Below are 17,921 nucleotides of genomic sequence, written 5' to 3'. Positions count from 1 at the left end.
CGTTGGGTGGCATCGGCTGGCGAGGGTGATATTGAGAGCGATGCCACTCCTCTGGAGGATAATTCCCTCTACTGTTGGCCTGGTTATGGGCCTGAGTTTGGGGATGGAGTTGGGGGTAGTAGTGTTGCTGCTGGTACTGGTGAGGTGGGTACATGTTGGGGTGGGCCTGAGGGTGCTGTTGGCCTGGCATGTGGTAGGAGTAAGCAGTCCCTCCCTGCTGGTGGTAGGTGGGGTGGTGAGCAGGATTGTGGAGGGGGTTAATGGCCTGGTTGTGATAAGGGTGTTGAGCTGATGGAGGCATGGGCCTGGGCATGTTTGTCTGGCTGAAGTGTGGGTGAGGATGGTTCACCATGCCATATGGACTCATGGCTCCATTTGCCTGAGCTTGGGAGTGTGGAGACATGGTGGGATTGTGAGCAGGAGCAGGCCCTCTCTGAGCTTGCATACCTGGGTTACTACCTGCCTGCATGGTTTGATGGTGATTGGGGCTAAAAGCCTGTTGTTTATAAGCACCATTTGGAGGCGCAGATTTCATTATGGTTTGCTGTGGAGGAACGGCAGTGCCTTCTGTGTCCGGTCTACTTGAAGGCTCACTCGGTCTTTGATCTCCATGGTCTGCTGGGCTCGGCTGGCAGGGTAGTAGTGGGGTTGGATGACTTGGAGGCAAAGAGGTGAGGGGGTTGGCTGAGGTGGTCCAGGCTGGGCGGGGCTGTTCTGTGTAGGACGTTGTGGAGAGACGTTTTGGGGCACATGATGAGGAGGTAGCAGAGAATTGTGTTGCTGTGTATTCTGGTCCATCTGCTGGGGAGAACTCTGAGGGTGGGACTGAGGAGGGGTACTCTGAGGTTGCTGTTGTTTTGGGATGCTCTGCTGGTGTTCACTGTGCTCATGGGGATTCTGCATGTATGCAGAGTTGTTCTCTGCCATTTGCTGAGCGGAATTCTGAGATGCAGCAGCATGCAGTGGCGGTACGTTCTGGTGAAGAACTGCAGGGCTTGGAGTTTTTTGCTGTGGACTGTTCAATGTATGCTGAGGGCAGTTGGGTAGAGGGGGATCAGTGGAGCTGTTGTTACTTGTGTTGAGATGGGGTGAAACAGCATTGGCACTAATGAGTTGCGGGGGACAGTGGCTGGCAGATTGTCTCTGGCCATCTCCCTCCTGCTTGTGGCTCTCTGTTGAAGTCTGTGGAAGCTCTGGTCCTGATGGACTCTCCTGTGACCTGCCTGAGTTAGGGGCCGGGGGGCTCTTCATCCCCCCTGCTGGCCCAGTCTGGTGCCCTTTGGGGCTAGGGATGGATGGGTGCTCTTGGTCATCTGAAACAGTGTTTTTATGTGATGAAGCTTCATCAGAAATGTTGTTGGCAGCCATTTTCTTCTCTGATGTCGAGTCTGTAAAACACAGAATAATGACAGGAAAGTTAGTATTAAAAGAATAACAGAATGGAGGCTGGCATTATGGATTGATCAATTAGTATTACAGGAACAAGGTTTTAAGTCATTATCATAAATTATGCTGTGTACTGTGTTAAAGTTAATAAAAAAAGAAACTACCAGTGTTTGTGTCATTTTATATGGTTTATCCAAGCCAATCAAATGTACAAACAAAACTAGCAAATGAATAATGTAATCATGCCTTTTCCATTCCTTAAAGAGAGAATGCAAACACATTTGTAAGCTTGCTAGTAAAGCTTAACTGATGATGCAAGAAAGTTCATACTAATACTAATTTCAAACTAATGAATATTCAATTTGCCACTTACTGTGAAAAATAATTAAAATCAAATTGCAAAAAGCACTTGACACAGAGGAAGGGCAACGATGGGGGCTGTGCTGATTAACAAATTCAGACACTATAGTCTGGAAAGAACATTTCTGGAGAGAAAGGTTAGACTGTGCTTGGGTTCCTTCATGCAGAATACAGACAGCGGGGGAAATACTGAGAGAGAAGGTCAGGTCTACCTTTGGGCTGCATGTCTGTCTGTTGGGAAGGCTGGCTGTCTGGCCCATTGTCTCTGGCAGGACGCAGCAGCTGAACCTCAGGGGCAGGGGGAGGCTGATGAGAGGATTGAGTTGGGATGCTGCCAATTCCTGATGGGGGCCCAGGCTGCTGAAAGTTGCCCATGTGCTGATGAGGAGCACCAGCAGGGGGTCCAGAAGAGGCTGACAGCTGCTGCAGGGCCAGCATCTCTGGGCTTTCCAGCATGGAAGCCAAGCGTGTCCTGCCAGAGGAGTCTGGGTGGGCAACAGTGGGACGTGAGGACATGGGCCCTGGGGAACTGACCGCTGCAGACATTTGATACTGGGCATTAGGAGGAGGGTGGGGGTATCCAGCAGCTTCTGGCCATGGTTTTTGCCCCACTGGAGGGGGGACTCCACCGTAACTAAAGTTGCGCTGGTTCACAATGTTGGGATCTTGCATGCGCATCCCATTGGGTCTCTCCTGGTGATTCATACCAGTCCACATATTGGATAGGCCCATACCAGGAGGTCTCAAGCCTGGGTAGTTGTGCTGAGGTGGTCCTTCTGTCCCTGAGAATCTGTTACCCATGGGGTGCATGTTGTGTCCCTCTGGACGGTGGTGAGATGGGTACATGCTGGCTTCAGGAGGAGGTCCAGGCTGGAGGGCCATGGGACGTGGGCCCAGAGACGGGCCATGAGTCGGACCCATGTAGGGGTGCTGCTGATGGTGTGGAGGCTGCTGCTGGTTAGGATCTGGGCCCATTGGATACCGAGGACCCATGTGATGACCTTCAACCATGCGATGCTGGGAAAAATATAAAAAAACAAATTAAGTTGGCTATTTTGATCAGTGAACCTGTACTTCAGTCACTGTCCAGACGCAATATGGTTTTCCCTTGGTAAAAACTGTGACTTTGTTATAATTATGTTAATAAAGGTGTAATTAGGTCTATATACCTGCATGTTATAGTTGTGGGGCAAACGGTTCAAACTGGGGTCTCCATGCCTGGGAATGTGAGCTGGGTAAGAGAAGCGGGGATTCATGGCCATTCTTTGGCCATACATGTGTGGACCATGAGGACCATGAGGACCAGCAGGACCAGGTGGACGAGGGAGCTGCAAAGAAAAAGAAAGAATTTACTATCCAAGTTTTTCTCCTACACAGGCAGAAATCAGAAAAACAACCTCAAACATAAAGGTTTTCATATCACTTGTTAAAATATTGTTAAATGTTTTAAGTGAAAGTCAAATTCAGTCCATAGGTTTTTAGAAATGTACAGGAATAAAAGTTATCCTGTGGATACCTGTTGCCCTGGGTGGTATATGCCCCTCATGTCTCCTTCATGGATGTGCTGCTGGCTTAGAGGCAGGCCATGGTGGTGAGGCGGGCCATTAGCCCAGTGTGGGAGAGGAGGAGGTCTTTTTGGTTTGCTGTCCTCATCATCTGAGGGTGCGCTGCCCTTACCCCCCTGGAAGGTTCGCTTACGTTGGACTTGCTCAGTGGCCTTGATCAGACTTTCAGGTCCCATATGTTTACTGCTACGATTGCGCTTTTTGTCCTTGCGCTCCTTGTCTTCACTGCTGATGTGGAATTCCTCATCTGTGTCGCCATCCTCCGATGGAAAATGTTTTAATAAGGCCCGGCTAAAACACCGCTCTAGAGTCTCCGCCATGATAGTGTACTCTGGGGAAAGGCAGACATAATCGTCAGCTATGATTATACAATAAAACATGCAAAACTTCCTACACAAAACCACACACAAGAACACATAAAGTACCTGTATCACATCAACTCACGTATACTCAAATAACAGCTTTCATCTGCATAATGTGAGTGAATCCACTCCACACCACCTCTTTCTATCCCTCAGACATTTCCTTACACTCAAACCAATATGGATGCCATGTACACATACATGTAGACACACTCGCCCCTCTGTTCTCAGCTAAGTGCTGGGCGGCTGACCAGGTCAGAGGGCGTAGGCTGACCCCTGCTCCTCCAACCCCTCCCTCCTCCTCCTGCCCCACCCTGGGCCCCCTTACCACTCTCCTCCCCCCTATCCCTGGGGAGAGTATTCAGTTGGATGGATGGCTCCAGACAGGGGGCTTAGGGGGCTGGAATGTTTCTCTGGCACTGCAGGGCTCAGATCCCCCTGAGCACTGGAGCACAGCTCAATCACTCCTCATTAATCACTGTCAGGGCTGCCCTGGCCCCGGCCCCAACACAACACTAAGTCCGGCCCCTTTTCTTTTGCCCTCACTCCCACTCATACCCCCCGATTCCCACCCCAAAAAGTGCATACATGCACCTATTTCTCACAACATACACCAACTAAAATGGATTTTAATGCATTTGCTCAGGTTTGTGTTTTTGCAACTGTTGATTTACCACTGTCTTCTCCATTGTACTCAACGCAGTTTTCAAACATGAGCTTCACATCGGCAACAAACTCCTCCTTTGCAATGTAGTCCCCATCATTGAGCTTCCTTTCAATGGTGGACAGGTCCATGGGAGTCTGGAGGGATTGGCAGAACAATTCAATTATGTATTTGTGATTGACTACATTAGTTAAGATGTGAACCACACGTATACCACTACGATATTAGAAAAAAAAAAATTAACTACTATGTCATGCCAGTTAGCATTGTCTTGTATTTAGTACCTTGATGATCTCGTGGTAATTGGGGGCATAGGAGTCATCAACAGGCTCTAAGAAAGGCCAAGCATCTTTATGGGCTTTCAATGCCTCAAGCACTATAGAAGAGAGACCAGACCTGACATTAGAAAAACATTAATGCAGATTGAAACAAAGCAACAGCCTTGAGAAACTACTTAGCAAGCATACCTTTGTACAGAGCAGTGTAGTCATCATCAATTTCATAGCTGAAATGTCAAACAGACAGTAGGTTACAATAATCATCCTTGAGAATCATTCAATGAGAAATGAAAATCTGAAATGTAAAAAGCCTCTTACAATTCTTTATTCCTGCGTGTTCTGTGGACAGGAGAGGTAGGCTCCAGATTCAGGAGTTCGGGTGGCAGGTCTTTCCCTTGAGACAGCAACCAGGCCTTTTCCTCTCGCATCTTTCGCCTCTTGGCCCGCTCTGAGAGAAGAAGGATGAACACAGTGGCAATTAGAGGCACAAACAATTAAAAAAAAAACAATCTCACGGGCTGGAGGCAAACAATATTTTAATTGCTTTTTCTGGCTCATGAGTTAAGTTTAAATTATATTTGCTCCTGTTGAGGCTGTTGGGAAGGTCAATGAAAACCAGGCCTCAACCATCAGAGACAGCTGTGGCTCACATAAGTAGAAAAAGAGCGATTCATCAGCCATCTTTTCTTAGGCCCAGTTGATCAAAAGAGCAGAGCAGATCAGAGAGCGTGCGTATGTATCGCTGCTTTATCTTTTAACATGAGAGGCCTGCCAGCCCCCCTGCCGTGTGGATTAAAGAGGTTTGAGGGAGGATTCCACATATGCAATCCACACAGAGAGCAGGCCAGGTCCTGCTGTTCATCTATAATACATTAATGAGGCTCCTCCACTGAAGCACAATCAGCAGTTCATTAACCCTTGACAGATGACATCAGAGGGTGGGAGAAAAAGAGGAGTGATCCTGTGATTAAAGGCCCTGAACATTCCCTCTCTAGTCTCTGTATACTATACATAAATCACAAGGCTTCAAGTGCTGCTATGCTACTGCAGATTTTTGAGCTGTCCATGATCCATTCTGCCCCCACTCCCTGAGTTAGAGAAAGAGTACAAAAGCCCCCTACCTGCTGCTGACATGTCGCTGATGAAAGAATGTGAAATTATGACTTTTGGCACTTAGCTTCATATTTATTTTTCAACCATCGGTCATATCCTAGCAGATTTATAAATATGTGAGCTTGCTACACAGGAATATTATCTAATTCTGGAACTAAAGGTATTATTATCACAAATGGGACTTTTTATCTGTGCACCATCCTTTTACGCAGCAATCCATCTTACCCTCAACAGCTTTGATCTTCTCCATTTTTTCTCTCTGTTGTTCTTCCTGCAAAAGCCTTTCCTCTTCTCGTCGCTGCTCGGCCAGCAGGACCTGTCGGTCCAGCTCTTCATCTTTCTTCTTATCCTCCTCTAAAACGGCCTTCAGATTGTCCTGAATACATACACACAAGCACATTAGTATTCTTTAGACAGCATGAATATGTAGAGGCAGAAAGTTACATATCTTTAACTATATCATCTTTGTGCAAAAGCAGAAATAATGTACAGAAGCTGGTAGGCTACAAGGGATAAACAAACATCTCACTGAGCCAGAATGTACTGCAGTAATTCATAACATTTTGTGAAAAAGGACTGTTGAATAAGCAAACAGGACGACATGTTATGACGTCTGTCTTTTCAGAAACGAAGCTACAGCAGAACTACACCTGCAGTCTGCAATTCTATTAAAAAACATTCACACAGACAAACCTCCTCCTCTTGGTTGATGTGTTTTTCAGAGAACCGTTGTGATATGCGAACTGGGGTTGGGTCCAGTAGCTTCTGTTTCTGCTCCCGCTCCTGAAGAAAACATTTGAATAGAAGTAGTTCAGCTCTGTGATCCAGTTATAAACAAACAAACATGTGAACGAAAACCTAGATTGGAACCTCATATCGCTCCCAAAATGATTAATTGTTTTACAATACTCCAAGCAGCAGCAGATGACAACTAAAGTTCTTTACTTATCTAATTCTCTTACTCTAATTTTTCATCTATCATTACATTTTGTTTTATTTCTGAATTACATATGTGTGCCTGCCGGTCATTTCTGTTGCCAACAAATTACTGATTGAGTCTTCAAGACAGACAGCCACACACAAGCCAACACGCTGACAGGCCCTGGGGAATCGAGGAGGAGCAATGAGTATGGGAGGTCACTGGCTCTGCTTTCCCCTCCCCCCAACTCTTCTGCTGCCTGCATTCCCACACCTTTCCCTGAGGGTGACAGCCTTGCTTAGTAAAAAATCGAACCCTGTGCGTGTCCCATGAGTCTACTAATGTAATGATAAGCTCCAGGAAATAACTACAACAGGTAGCGTAAAGGAATGCTGTCTAGTTTAAAGAATACACTATGCAGTGATATGACACCAGTTAACCAATCATGAACGATATTTTAAATCCTCCAGCATGCATTTTGACATTACAGTACTGTCTAAGATCCACCTTTGGATCCACATCAGTGACCTATTGGTGATCCAGATTTAGCACACAGTAAAGGAGGGAAACTGAGTGCTCTAAGCAGATCCCTTGAAAGCCTGTCTATATCAGGGACCAGTCTGTGCAGCTCATGTCAGAGTTCATCAGGGAACCCTGGCTGTGAATAGCTGTCAGCCCTGCACAGCCAACAACACAGAGGTGTCATAGTCAGGCTTCAGGCCATCCATAAAACCATGGGAGGCCTAAACTGCATTAGCAGCTGTATGGAGCCTGTGCATGTGAGCAGGTGAGGAAGTGAAAGAGGAAGGAAGATGTGGGTGGGGAGAAAGAGGTAGAGAAAAGAGAAGAGAGAGAGAGATGAAAAAAGACCGATGTTCATGATCTGTGTCCTAGTGTGGAGCACTGGCATATCCCCGGGCTCCACAGTTCCTCCCTACATTACCACCAGCACTAAATCCCCCCCCCCCACCGAGCACACACAAGATAGAGTGCCTCTGGTGTCACCACTTAGAGAGGTCGAGAGAATCCTGCAGCACAGCAGAGCTGTCATTCAAGAGGCTCCATTCTGCCTCAAGGTGAGCTCCCGCCTGCTGTCAGTGCCCCATGAAATGGCTGGTGACAGCAGCCCGAGACACATTGAGGGAACGATTCAAGAGGCTACATGCAGTGTGTGTTTGACACGCTTGTATGAACACACCCACATACAGAAGGATATATTTATGTGAAGTATATGCACACACTATGCTAGGACCACAGTTTTGTTCATGTTACAAAGTTGAAATCATTCATTAGGCTAAATGTAAATGGTTCTGGCTTCTTTGATATGGGGAGTGGTTGGTTTTGGAGGTGTTTGGGCTATTGGTGAAACAAAATTGACAATTTGAAGATGATACTTCTGGCTCTGGGAAATTTGCCCCCCATTACAGGTTTGAATATTATCATGTGTATGTATTAATTAGACGCCACTCAATAATGAACTTAAAAAAAATGATAAACATCTTTTGTAGGCATCATGTGTAAAAGACGTCAGTGTTTCCCCTCCAGCTGCCTCATATAAATTTAGTCTTAAATAGAAAGTCAAGCACAAATTCCACACAGTACCATGGTGAAATGGGGTGATGAAATGTACATATAATTAATAAGCAGAGTATTTTGATCTCCTGCTGTGTAACATCAGTGGAATTTAAGTGCATATTAGAGGAACATTAGGGCATGAACTTTGAGCAAAGTTGTAACCACACTGATCATGTTTGACAGAGACCAAGTAGTGGAAAGAGTTGTTTAGTTCTGTTTTCTCATAAAGTCTGTATGTGCTGTTAAACCTGCTGTGGTGGAATTTCAAAACAAGAGCAGAAAGCAGCAACATTACAACTCCACTAGAACGCTTCACTAATATTCTGCATAGACAAAGGCTATAGATACCTTTTGCATACAATAAATCATGTCAGTATTAGTAGTACAGCTGAGTGTACAGATGATGAAGGACAAGATAAGTGACAGACTGTTCTGCCAATAAACTGCAAACATCATTGTTTACTTAACAGCTCATAATGATGATGATGATGGAGAGGGTTTCTGAAATAGTTTCTATAGCAACAGTCAGTGTTGGTTATATATCACAGGAGTGGAAAGAGCCCAACCATTTTTATACAAATCGGTAAGATAAAAACAGGGGCCTCCTTTTAGTCTTGACTAGCTGTAGCAGTCTGTGACTGAAATCCTTCACTGGAAGGAAAACTGAGTGGGTAGTGGTGGCTCTGACTCATGTTTTTGCTACGATCAGGGCAAAATGTATATCTATAGTCTCCCCCTCAGGTACTTTACATACATTCCAAAGAAGATATGATAAACAGATGAGCAGGACCCAATGACTCGCCAATCCCAATGAAGGTGACTACAGAACTTATGCCCTCTTCCACCCGGGTAGCAACAGAGTTCTCCACAGTCAGGCTCAAGTAAAAGGCCCGAGGCAAACTTCATTACCCTGATGAGCAAAATTAAAGACAAGCACAGATAATTGATAATGTCACCATCACTACAGTGTGTGTATAAGCCGTTCGTGACAAATAAAGCAGACTGAAAAAAGAAAGAACAAAACTCTCTAAAGCAAAAATTAAATTTGCATATTTAGATGTTAACACTGGCACATCAACTATGGTTGGACCTGCTGCTCATGAGCTGGTGCTCGGTCATATTGCTCTGGGTAGCAGCTGACAATGTCTATCCAGACTCTATCCAAGAGATGATATTATGAAGTGCTGTAATGGGGACTAATAGCAGTCTTGTCTCTGGTGTCTGACCTTGTGCTCAATCATGCTGTTAATCTCAGGCAGGAAGTTCTGGCTGATGACACGGTAGAGATGGCGGTCCTGTGGGGAGGTTTTGTCCTTGATGCTCTCCGCCAGACTGACCCATTGTTCCTCTGTATCACACACAAGGGACCAAGCGCCTCGCTTATGGCCTGGTGGAAGCAAAGAGGAGAGACATTGGCATCTTGATTCAAGTGAAAATGTGTGGAGATGATAAAATTCAATGGAAGCTGTAGTCAAAACTTTAGTAAAGCACAAATACACATATTCCTCCATGAAGCCAACATGAACATGGAATTGCTCAAATTCATGAGATCACTTCACCTGGCCTTGGGGGGAGATCTTCCAGCCCATTTTCTGTCTTCACTTCTGTTACTTCACTCTCCACCTCACTGAAATGTAAAAAAAACAAACAAACAAAAAAACATTTGAGAATATTAAATCCAAAACAATCCCTCAAAGAATAGAGGGATTGAAACTAGCAGAACATGCAATAGTTAAAATTTAAGAGCAACTGTCATTCATAATGATTTTATGTTTTCATGACTATTGAGCTTTAGGGACATTAGAGTTTTATGTATATAAAATTTGAGACTGTATATCTTAGTGACACCAGAGTTGTTTTCTGCAAGACCTTCCTTAGCTAATATTTCAGCTTCACTTTCACCTGAAGTTAAATCTAAACTGAGACTATTTTATAATATAATATATGTATATTATAATACATATTTTCCCTGTTATCCATGTTTTTTCCCACAGCACAAATTTGAATCCAATGGGACTACACTCATGGTTAGAATATGGTTGGAGAGTAAGTGGCCAAGAAATACTTAATTAACTATTTATTACATTTTAGATCTAGCAGATGATGACTGACAAGAGAGCAAATGAAATGATAACGCAGGCCTACAAATACCCCATCATGTGATCATTGTCTTTAACAGCTTTTACAACTTTTTGTTTATTGTTTTAATACACAATTGTACAAACCTTCACTAATATGTACACACTCAAAAAACACATTGCAAATAGCCATGGCATCTGCCGTTTTCTTTTGACATAAACATTACATCTGTGCAACACATGCACAATTTCACGTGTAAGCAAAGTCTGCAATGGGCTACTGGCACTGACAACAAACAGAAATGTTTTTCTCACCTTAGCTGAGGGTCTTCAAGTCTTTTCTTCTTTGGTGGTCTTCCCCTTTTCTTTTTCTCCGGTAATGTTAGTTCAGTGGGTTCACTGTTAGACAAACAACAAGCAGAAGATAACTTTTTAAATGACAGCGTTTTAGCAAGGGTAATTAGCAGTGGGAGACCTCTATAATTAACCCTCAACAGACCTGTAAACAAGCGTCAAACTGCTATTGAAATTACACATTTACCACATGCTCTAGGCAACCACAGAAAACATGACCAGTGACATAACATTCATTCTTGGTGTACTGGATTGAGACAGAGGGTATTTACCTGATCTTCTCTGCTTTTCTCTTGACTGGCTCTTCTTTGTACATACGAGTGCCATAAAAGTACCAGTAGAGGGCTCCATTTCCATCCTGCCCCAGCGGTTCCACCCTCAAGCTATCTGCATCTAGTCCCTGATGGGGGGGTGGGGTTTGAGACATTACATTTACATCAAATCATGTGTAGGATTCTGTTTTTAAATCATCACTCTTGGGTGACGTCATTCGAACCTTTGAGCCTACACAGCTGTTAATCATATACTGAAATTAAGCACTTTCAGTATCTTACTCAATGCATTCATACATATTTTCAGATAAATTATTTCTAAAAATGTTATCTTCAGTGAAAATATATTACAGAACTATTATAAACCGTCAGTTTTTAATAGCTGCACCTTAGATATACGTTGAGCTACTGTCCAAGAGGCAGATCTTTATCAGGTGTAATAAAAGCTACAGTTCTTCAAATTCAGTTACAAATGTAAATGTATTTGAAAATCTTTCAGCTCCTCTTCTGGACAAAATTAAAACAACCCAGTAATGCTATTAAATGATTAAGAAGAATGAAAACTCTTGTGGTGCTTTAAAATTCACTAACCAGTTCTGGGATCAAGTGCCGTCAGTGTGCTTTCACATCATGTTTTGAAATCAGAAACCTCCTGATACTAATTAAAACTACTTCTACTGTAAAAAGCAAAAACTAAAGAAGTAGCAGATTTTTTCATGCACTAATCATAAAGTAATGGGATAAAAATGCTTATAGGCAAGGTACCATCATATTTCCGTGGTTTTGCATTAACTGATTCATTGGTATTTTTGCATGGTTTTGATTTAAGTTCAGTTATGACAGAAATACATAATACAAAGAAATATAATACCTCAGAACTGAGTGCAATGCATAAAACTGTTTTATTGTCGATGTGTACCTTCAGTAGGTCAAAGACATCAGCAGCATCCAGACGGTAGTCACACAGCCGGTGCAGCAGTTCCACCTGAGTGCGAAGAGGGAGATTCTCAAAGGGGCCCTCTCGAAGTGGGTTGGGCTTCCCTTCTTCCAGTTCCCACCTGTAGCTGATGATGTCATCCAGGTAACTGCTGAATGCCTCGGGGCTAAAGGGCAGAAGGGAGGCAGCAGGTCATATATGTTTCTCATGACCACATAAATGCATAGCTTCCTGATGTATGAAGACATTTTCAACATTGAAATCTCTTTAAATATAAATATAGACAAATTAGGCATATGTGGCAGCAAAGCAAACCTCTCTCTTAGTCCCCTATTCAGTAATATAGGAAGCAGCAGCTGACATTCTAGTGGCAGAAGTACCATTACATGATCTTAAGCAGTTGTTGTGTGTAATGCCAGGTTATTTGGGTTTGGTACATCTGTCAGGTCTTCCTAAGTGTGACTTGTGTCTTGTGGTCTTTTGTATGCTTTGTTTTGAGGCGATTGTTTTTTCTTAAATTTTGTTTTGCAAGTGATTATTAGATTTAGGAGGGCTCAGCATTAAGGATTGCCCAATTGCCCAGGGCATGTTAAAGTCATTTAGCAACTAACACAAGTGGGTTAAATCGTGGGGGGGAATAAAAATAAAAAGAATCAGACACACAGTAGCTAAGGAGTAAATCATCTTGCTTTCTTCTCTTCTTTGTTGAGAGTACATGTGCAGTATCAACCAAGGACTCACAAGAAAATGGCGGTGGGTAAAGATGTTTATGTGCTGAAGTTCATATTCATTGGTTGTCGATGGAGGATGTGGGCGAAATGCTAACAATGTATGCACAGTTGCCGCAAGTTAGACAGCAGGCAGATAAGAGCAAACATTACAATTACCTTTAGTTTTTGCTGGTATTTGAAAACCAGGGTAAAAATTTTATTACAATAGTACTTAATTTCCCAGGTAAGGTTAGCGATGAGTTTAAGCCCTTTAAATTTTGGATTCATTTGTTAGATTAATTTAATTGACTGTTGTGACTTTGTACATGTTTTACTATCTGAAGCTGTAAGTAGTAAAATTGTATGTTTACTATAATTAAGATGTTTACAAATGGTCACATAATGCTTATTATTTTAAATTACAAAAAACAAACCAGATTGTTTTGTCCACTGAGATCTGTCTGTATGGATAAATGCAACCAATTCAATTGCAAATTTGAGCACATTGTAAAGCCAACACACAATGTGTCAATATCTGCTACCGTCCTTTTTTAAAGCAAAGCTTAGGAAACAAACAAAGTTCAAACTACCATAGTGGCTGGTGAGACAGAGGAGGTAGAGACAAAAAAAAAAAAAGATTTGTTCCTTTGAATGGAGTGGGGTTGTATCTCTGCTATGAGTGGGAGCTGATAAATAAACGTTGGTTCCGGTTCAGGTCTAGCCGATTAATCTGTACCTTTCAGTTCCAACTCACATGAACAGAACAAGGGCTTGGGGCAGGGGTGAGCATCTATGCAACGGCACAGAGAAAGAGGGACAGAAAAAATGGCTTATCTTGAAAGAGCAGTGTGCACTTTTCACACAGCTGCAGGCTACCCCCTCCTTGCTACCCCATCTCTCTCCTACTTTCTGCCCCTCGTTCTCTCCGACATCCTCCCTCCCTCCTGTCCCCGCTCCGGCAGAGCGTTTAACACGTGCGGATGAAAAGGGCAGCCCTGTGAAAGGCCAGTGCTGAGCAGCCACCCCCAGGATGCCAGCGCCTGTCCAGTCCAATAAAGCAGGTTGTCCTCCTCTTACCGGCTGCCTGGGTGGAAAAACTGGATCATTCCTGCCTCTCATCTTATCGCTTCACTGGTACCACTATGCTACTTCTAATAAAGGGCTAGAGTAGGGTGTGTATGAAGGGGGGAGCCCCATGAGATATTAGACATGTGGATTATATGTGTGGATTTGAATAACAGCCTCTGCTACACCCTCACTTTCTCCCATTATTTGATCAAAGTTTCAGTGGTTATGCTGTTCTAGTATAGTGTTAGTGGTAGAGCATGATTTCACCACAGACCCAGTCACCATATGGTGAGTAAACTCTGACTTCTCAGCGAGTCATTGTGCCGGTGACTCAGACTTCCTATGAAGGCTCCTGGGTGCTATGACTAATGTGAAGGATATGGAAATAATATTTTTCCTGCCAGCTACAAATCAAACAATATTAATTGATAGTTTTCCACTGTGCCTGTGATGCTTAATTTGAAATTGCAGGAAATGTTTCCACTGTTCTGGTTCTGACAAAGTAAAGACCTAGACCTAAGTCTGTAAAACCCATTTCAACAATAGACCTCAGAGCAGGTTTGCACTGATTTAAGCACATTATTCAGTAGTTCAGCTAGCACTGAATTCCTGGTCAGCTTCATAACATTGCTTGCTTATTACTGCATCAAATATTGTAAAAACACTTTACACCTCCACTTAAGCAAAGTTCTTATATGGCTGCCTGTATTTAGACAAGATCTTGAACTTAATTCCCAGCCTTACTGGAGAGAAAACAAAATGCTTGATTCCTACTAATTTTTCAACAAGACAACAATCATTTTAAGTTGTCTGAGAACTGCTTTTTTGGCAACCACCATGTTCGCCACAAACATGATGCACAACAAGTATCACTTCCTGTATCTTCCCACTAAGAGTTCCCGTTTCCTACAAATACATGATAACTTGTATCATCGCACACAAGTTGTGATTAAGTCATCAGGATTCATTGCAACCAGTACGAAACATTAGTACCTGTAACTTAAAGATTTTAGCTTACTTTTGAAAACATTTATCATTGATAATGACAGGACAAAACACGGTGACCCCTAAACTCAGGTATGCATAACTTTAAAAACATGTTTTTATACTAGGAGACTTCAGTTTCATTTGCAACTGGTCAGTTGTCAAGGTTGCATTTTTAAAATTGCTTAAAAAAACAACTTTAATATCACTTCCTTGGCCATGACTCAAAATCTCATTAATTTGTTGTGGATGCCATGAAACACAAAGTCCTTGAGTTGAAATTACATTAATTTCAGCAGCACACAGACAGATTTTTTGTTCTACACTTACGTGATGTCATTGCGCTGGTAGCATCCCTGCAACAGACAAGCAATGAGGTCCCCGAGGAAGTCCAAGTCCTGCAATGACAGGGCTTTCTCCAGCTCCTGGAAACACATAATAAAGGAGACAGTAGAGTCAAATCAAACATGAAATACTCTGGTTACACAATTTACAGACACGACATGATCTTAATTGTTGCCACTGCTCAGCTGCTTGAAAATGGAACCAAAGACTTTCAAAAGGAAAACTTTAAGGGCAAAAAGCATAATGAGCAGGTAATTTTTGATGCATCAAACAGTTGAGTCATTATATAAGAAAAGAAAAGGCAACATCTCAGCTGTGAGATGATGCATCAAAAGACGAGACATTACGTTTCGTAAGGTCTCAGAATACACGTTGGTATCAGTATAAGGTAAGCTGGCAGAGGTAGACGGCAGGAGGGATGGTTGGAATGTATAAGTTGTCTGGTTGGGACTCCTTGGTTTGCCACAGGTTCTTTGGCTGGAGCCGAGGTTCAAGTTCAGCCATGACCCCTCTCCTGCCTGGCATTGTGTTCCAGCCATTGAGGCTTTATGAAGCGGCAGTAACCGGCAGAGCAAACTCTAAAAGACCTGAAAGCACCAAGGAGATATGGCAGGCAGCAGGGGCCTAGAGCCGTAGCACAGCAGTGCCCCCTCTTCTCCTCTGCTGACCAACCAAGACACAGGACCCCACACGGCTTCCCAGCATGCACTGCTCTCCCCAATGATACCCCAAAGGCTCTATAGTAGAACAGGAGGGGAGAAAGAGGGAACAGGAGGCTGAGAGGGCAGAAATGCAAATGCAAAGTGCTCCGTCAGCCAAGTGTCCATTTCACTTAAAGCACCCTTTTGCAGGATGCAAAGCAGCCCCTTCAGGCTGAAGCCCCACCAGTCGCTCTTCAGAAACAGAACATGACAGACTGCAGCTGACCATTTCTTACCCCTCCTGGTCCTTGCTTTCACATCAACAACAGAGCCAAACTCTTCCTCCCTCTCATAAACATCGACAAAGTACTACTGCAGGTTCAAGGGAGAAAATTGTTCAAAATTATCTCAAGGACGAGGAGGCAAGTTTAATTACTGCGCGCTCACTCGTCTCCTCTCAGTCTGCCTCTCTCTAGAGGAACCCGGTTGAGCTCAGGGGTCACCAAAGGTCAGCATACACACCTCCCGGCAATGGAGAGCGACGGAAGCTGGGAGCCAACAAGTCAACGCGATGAAAAACAGAGGAGGAGGAGGGAGGAGGGAAGAGACAGACAGGAGGTTGAGAAAGAAGTTGAAAACAGGATGAGATTAATGTTTCTGTTTGAGGTTAGAAAAGAGAACAGTATGAATTAAAACTTAAGACAGCCAGCTCCTGCTTGTGACTCAAGCTACTATAGAAACATACCAGGAGAGCATGTTTGATGACAGGAGATAAAAAATCATCCATGTCTCATGTCACACCGGAGGAGCAGTTCATTAAGTTTGATGAGCATTTTCTAATGAACAATTAAAAAGCCAAAAGATCATAGCGCTCACAATGATGGATGAGACAGATTCTAATGGATGTTGAGAATAATTTGACTTAAACAGGAAGAGCTGAAGTTACAGAATTGGTGCGTTCACGAGAGGCCAGGGGCACACCAGATGATATTTAATTAAAGTCTTAAGATTGCAGGACATCTCATATTTACCAAACAATGCTTTGTTAACGGTCACATCCTCTCAAACAATGGCTGAAAGGATTGTGCCTTCATACATTCAGATGAGACAAAAATCTTAAAGAAACTAGGCATGCTGATGGTAAGTTGGTCAATACAAACGGTTTGATATACCACAGATTCAGACTAATTATTGCTGCACATTGCTTGTGCACATTTACACTGTCATCAAGCAGCTGGACAAAATTGCAGAAACCATTCTGCAATCCTAACACAGAACCACTCATTGATACCGTCATGACAACACTGGGGTCCAAAACTATCAATCGGTGCCACAGACAGATGGCAGAGAATGCAGTGAATGCCATCCTCACTATCTCACTCACATGGAGAGGAAGCATGTAGACTTTGAGCTCATCAAGATGGAGGGCAAAATGGGAGGCAAGCTGGAGGACACACAGCTCATCAAGGGAGTCATCGTTGACAAGGAGTTCAGCCACCCTCAGATGTCCAAGGTTCTGAAAAATGCCAAAATTGCCATCCTTACCTGCCCGTTTGAGCCCCCTATGCCCAAGACCAAGCATAACTTGGATGTGACCTCTGTGGAGGACTACAAAGCTCTTCAGAAATACCAAAAGGAGAAGTTTAAGGAGATCTCCCAACAGGTCAAAAGCAATTGCACTAATATATCAATTAATTAGCCATTATTTAGATAATAAATACATTTTTGATCGACACATCCTAAAATGTGTAAAATGGCCAGGTGTAATATCCTTTGTTTACGATAACTAGCTTACATACAATTTAATTGTCTTTTGTCCAGCACGTTATTTCACAATGTATACATCTCAATCTCTGCATGTTAGATGCCTTCATATCTTATTAATAAGAACTCTTTCACTAATGTTAGGTTGCAGACATAGTTTACCTGTTGGGCCACAGACTAAAGAAAATGATAATGCAGATTTACTCATCTTGTGAGATGTCAGCGTCTACAAAGCAAAACCATACATTAAATAAGCAGAGCAGAAACATCAGATTGCTTAGACCTCTGTATTTAACTATGCATCTTTAAATGTTACGGTTAGAGCTAAAAGTGACAAAAGAAATGGCTACGTTTGCTGATTTCACATATCTCTGCAATACAAACCAACTGCCAGTTCTCTAGTGACTGTTGTTACTGTCTATATCTGTCAAAACAATCACTATGTGATAATTTTTTGCCCATCATTCAGCCTTGTTTCTTAAAGGATAACTACCGTTTTTTACAACCTGGACCTTATGTCTAGCATAACATACGATGCTTTACTCA

General features: G+C 43.1%; 1 protein-coding gene across 1 annotated transcript in view; it reads right to left on the bottom strand.

Annotated features, from left to right (window-relative positions):
• Position 1: 1 nt before the first annotated feature.
• The window catches only part of cecr2 (CECR2 histone acetyl-lysine reader), a gene marked incomplete at its 3' end in the record, with an annotated part of 34,874 nt that continues 16,954 nt past the window's right edge, over positions 2 to 17,921 (bottom strand). The window contains 17 exon segments of the mRNA XM_084363157.1: positions 2 to 681; positions 684 to 1,388; positions 1,959 to 2,763; positions 2,916 to 3,074; positions 3,263 to 3,642; positions 4,348 to 4,474; positions 4,622 to 4,713; positions 4,805 to 4,842; positions 4,934 to 5,063; positions 5,954 to 6,104; positions 6,422 to 6,511; positions 9,449 to 9,609; positions 9,782 to 9,849; positions 10,616 to 10,699; positions 10,927 to 11,054; positions 11,846 to 12,029; positions 14,956 to 15,050. Coding sequence (XP_084219283.1) covers positions 2 to 681; positions 684 to 1,388; positions 1,959 to 2,763; positions 2,916 to 3,074; positions 3,263 to 3,642; positions 4,348 to 4,474; positions 4,622 to 4,713; positions 4,805 to 4,842; positions 4,934 to 5,063; positions 5,954 to 6,104; positions 6,422 to 6,511; positions 9,449 to 9,609; positions 9,782 to 9,849; positions 10,616 to 10,699; positions 10,927 to 11,054; positions 11,846 to 12,029; positions 14,956 to 15,050 — 4,077 coding nt within the window.

Source organism: Pagrus pagrus (assembly GCF_965226575.1).
Source record: "Pagrus pagrus genome assembly, chromosome: 10".
NCBI classification, from domain to species: domain Eukaryota; kingdom Metazoa; phylum Chordata; class Actinopteri; order Spariformes; family Sparidae; genus Pagrus; species Pagrus pagrus.
Note: the sequence above shows the minus strand (reverse complement) of the source record. Positions and strands in the feature narration are given on the sequence as shown.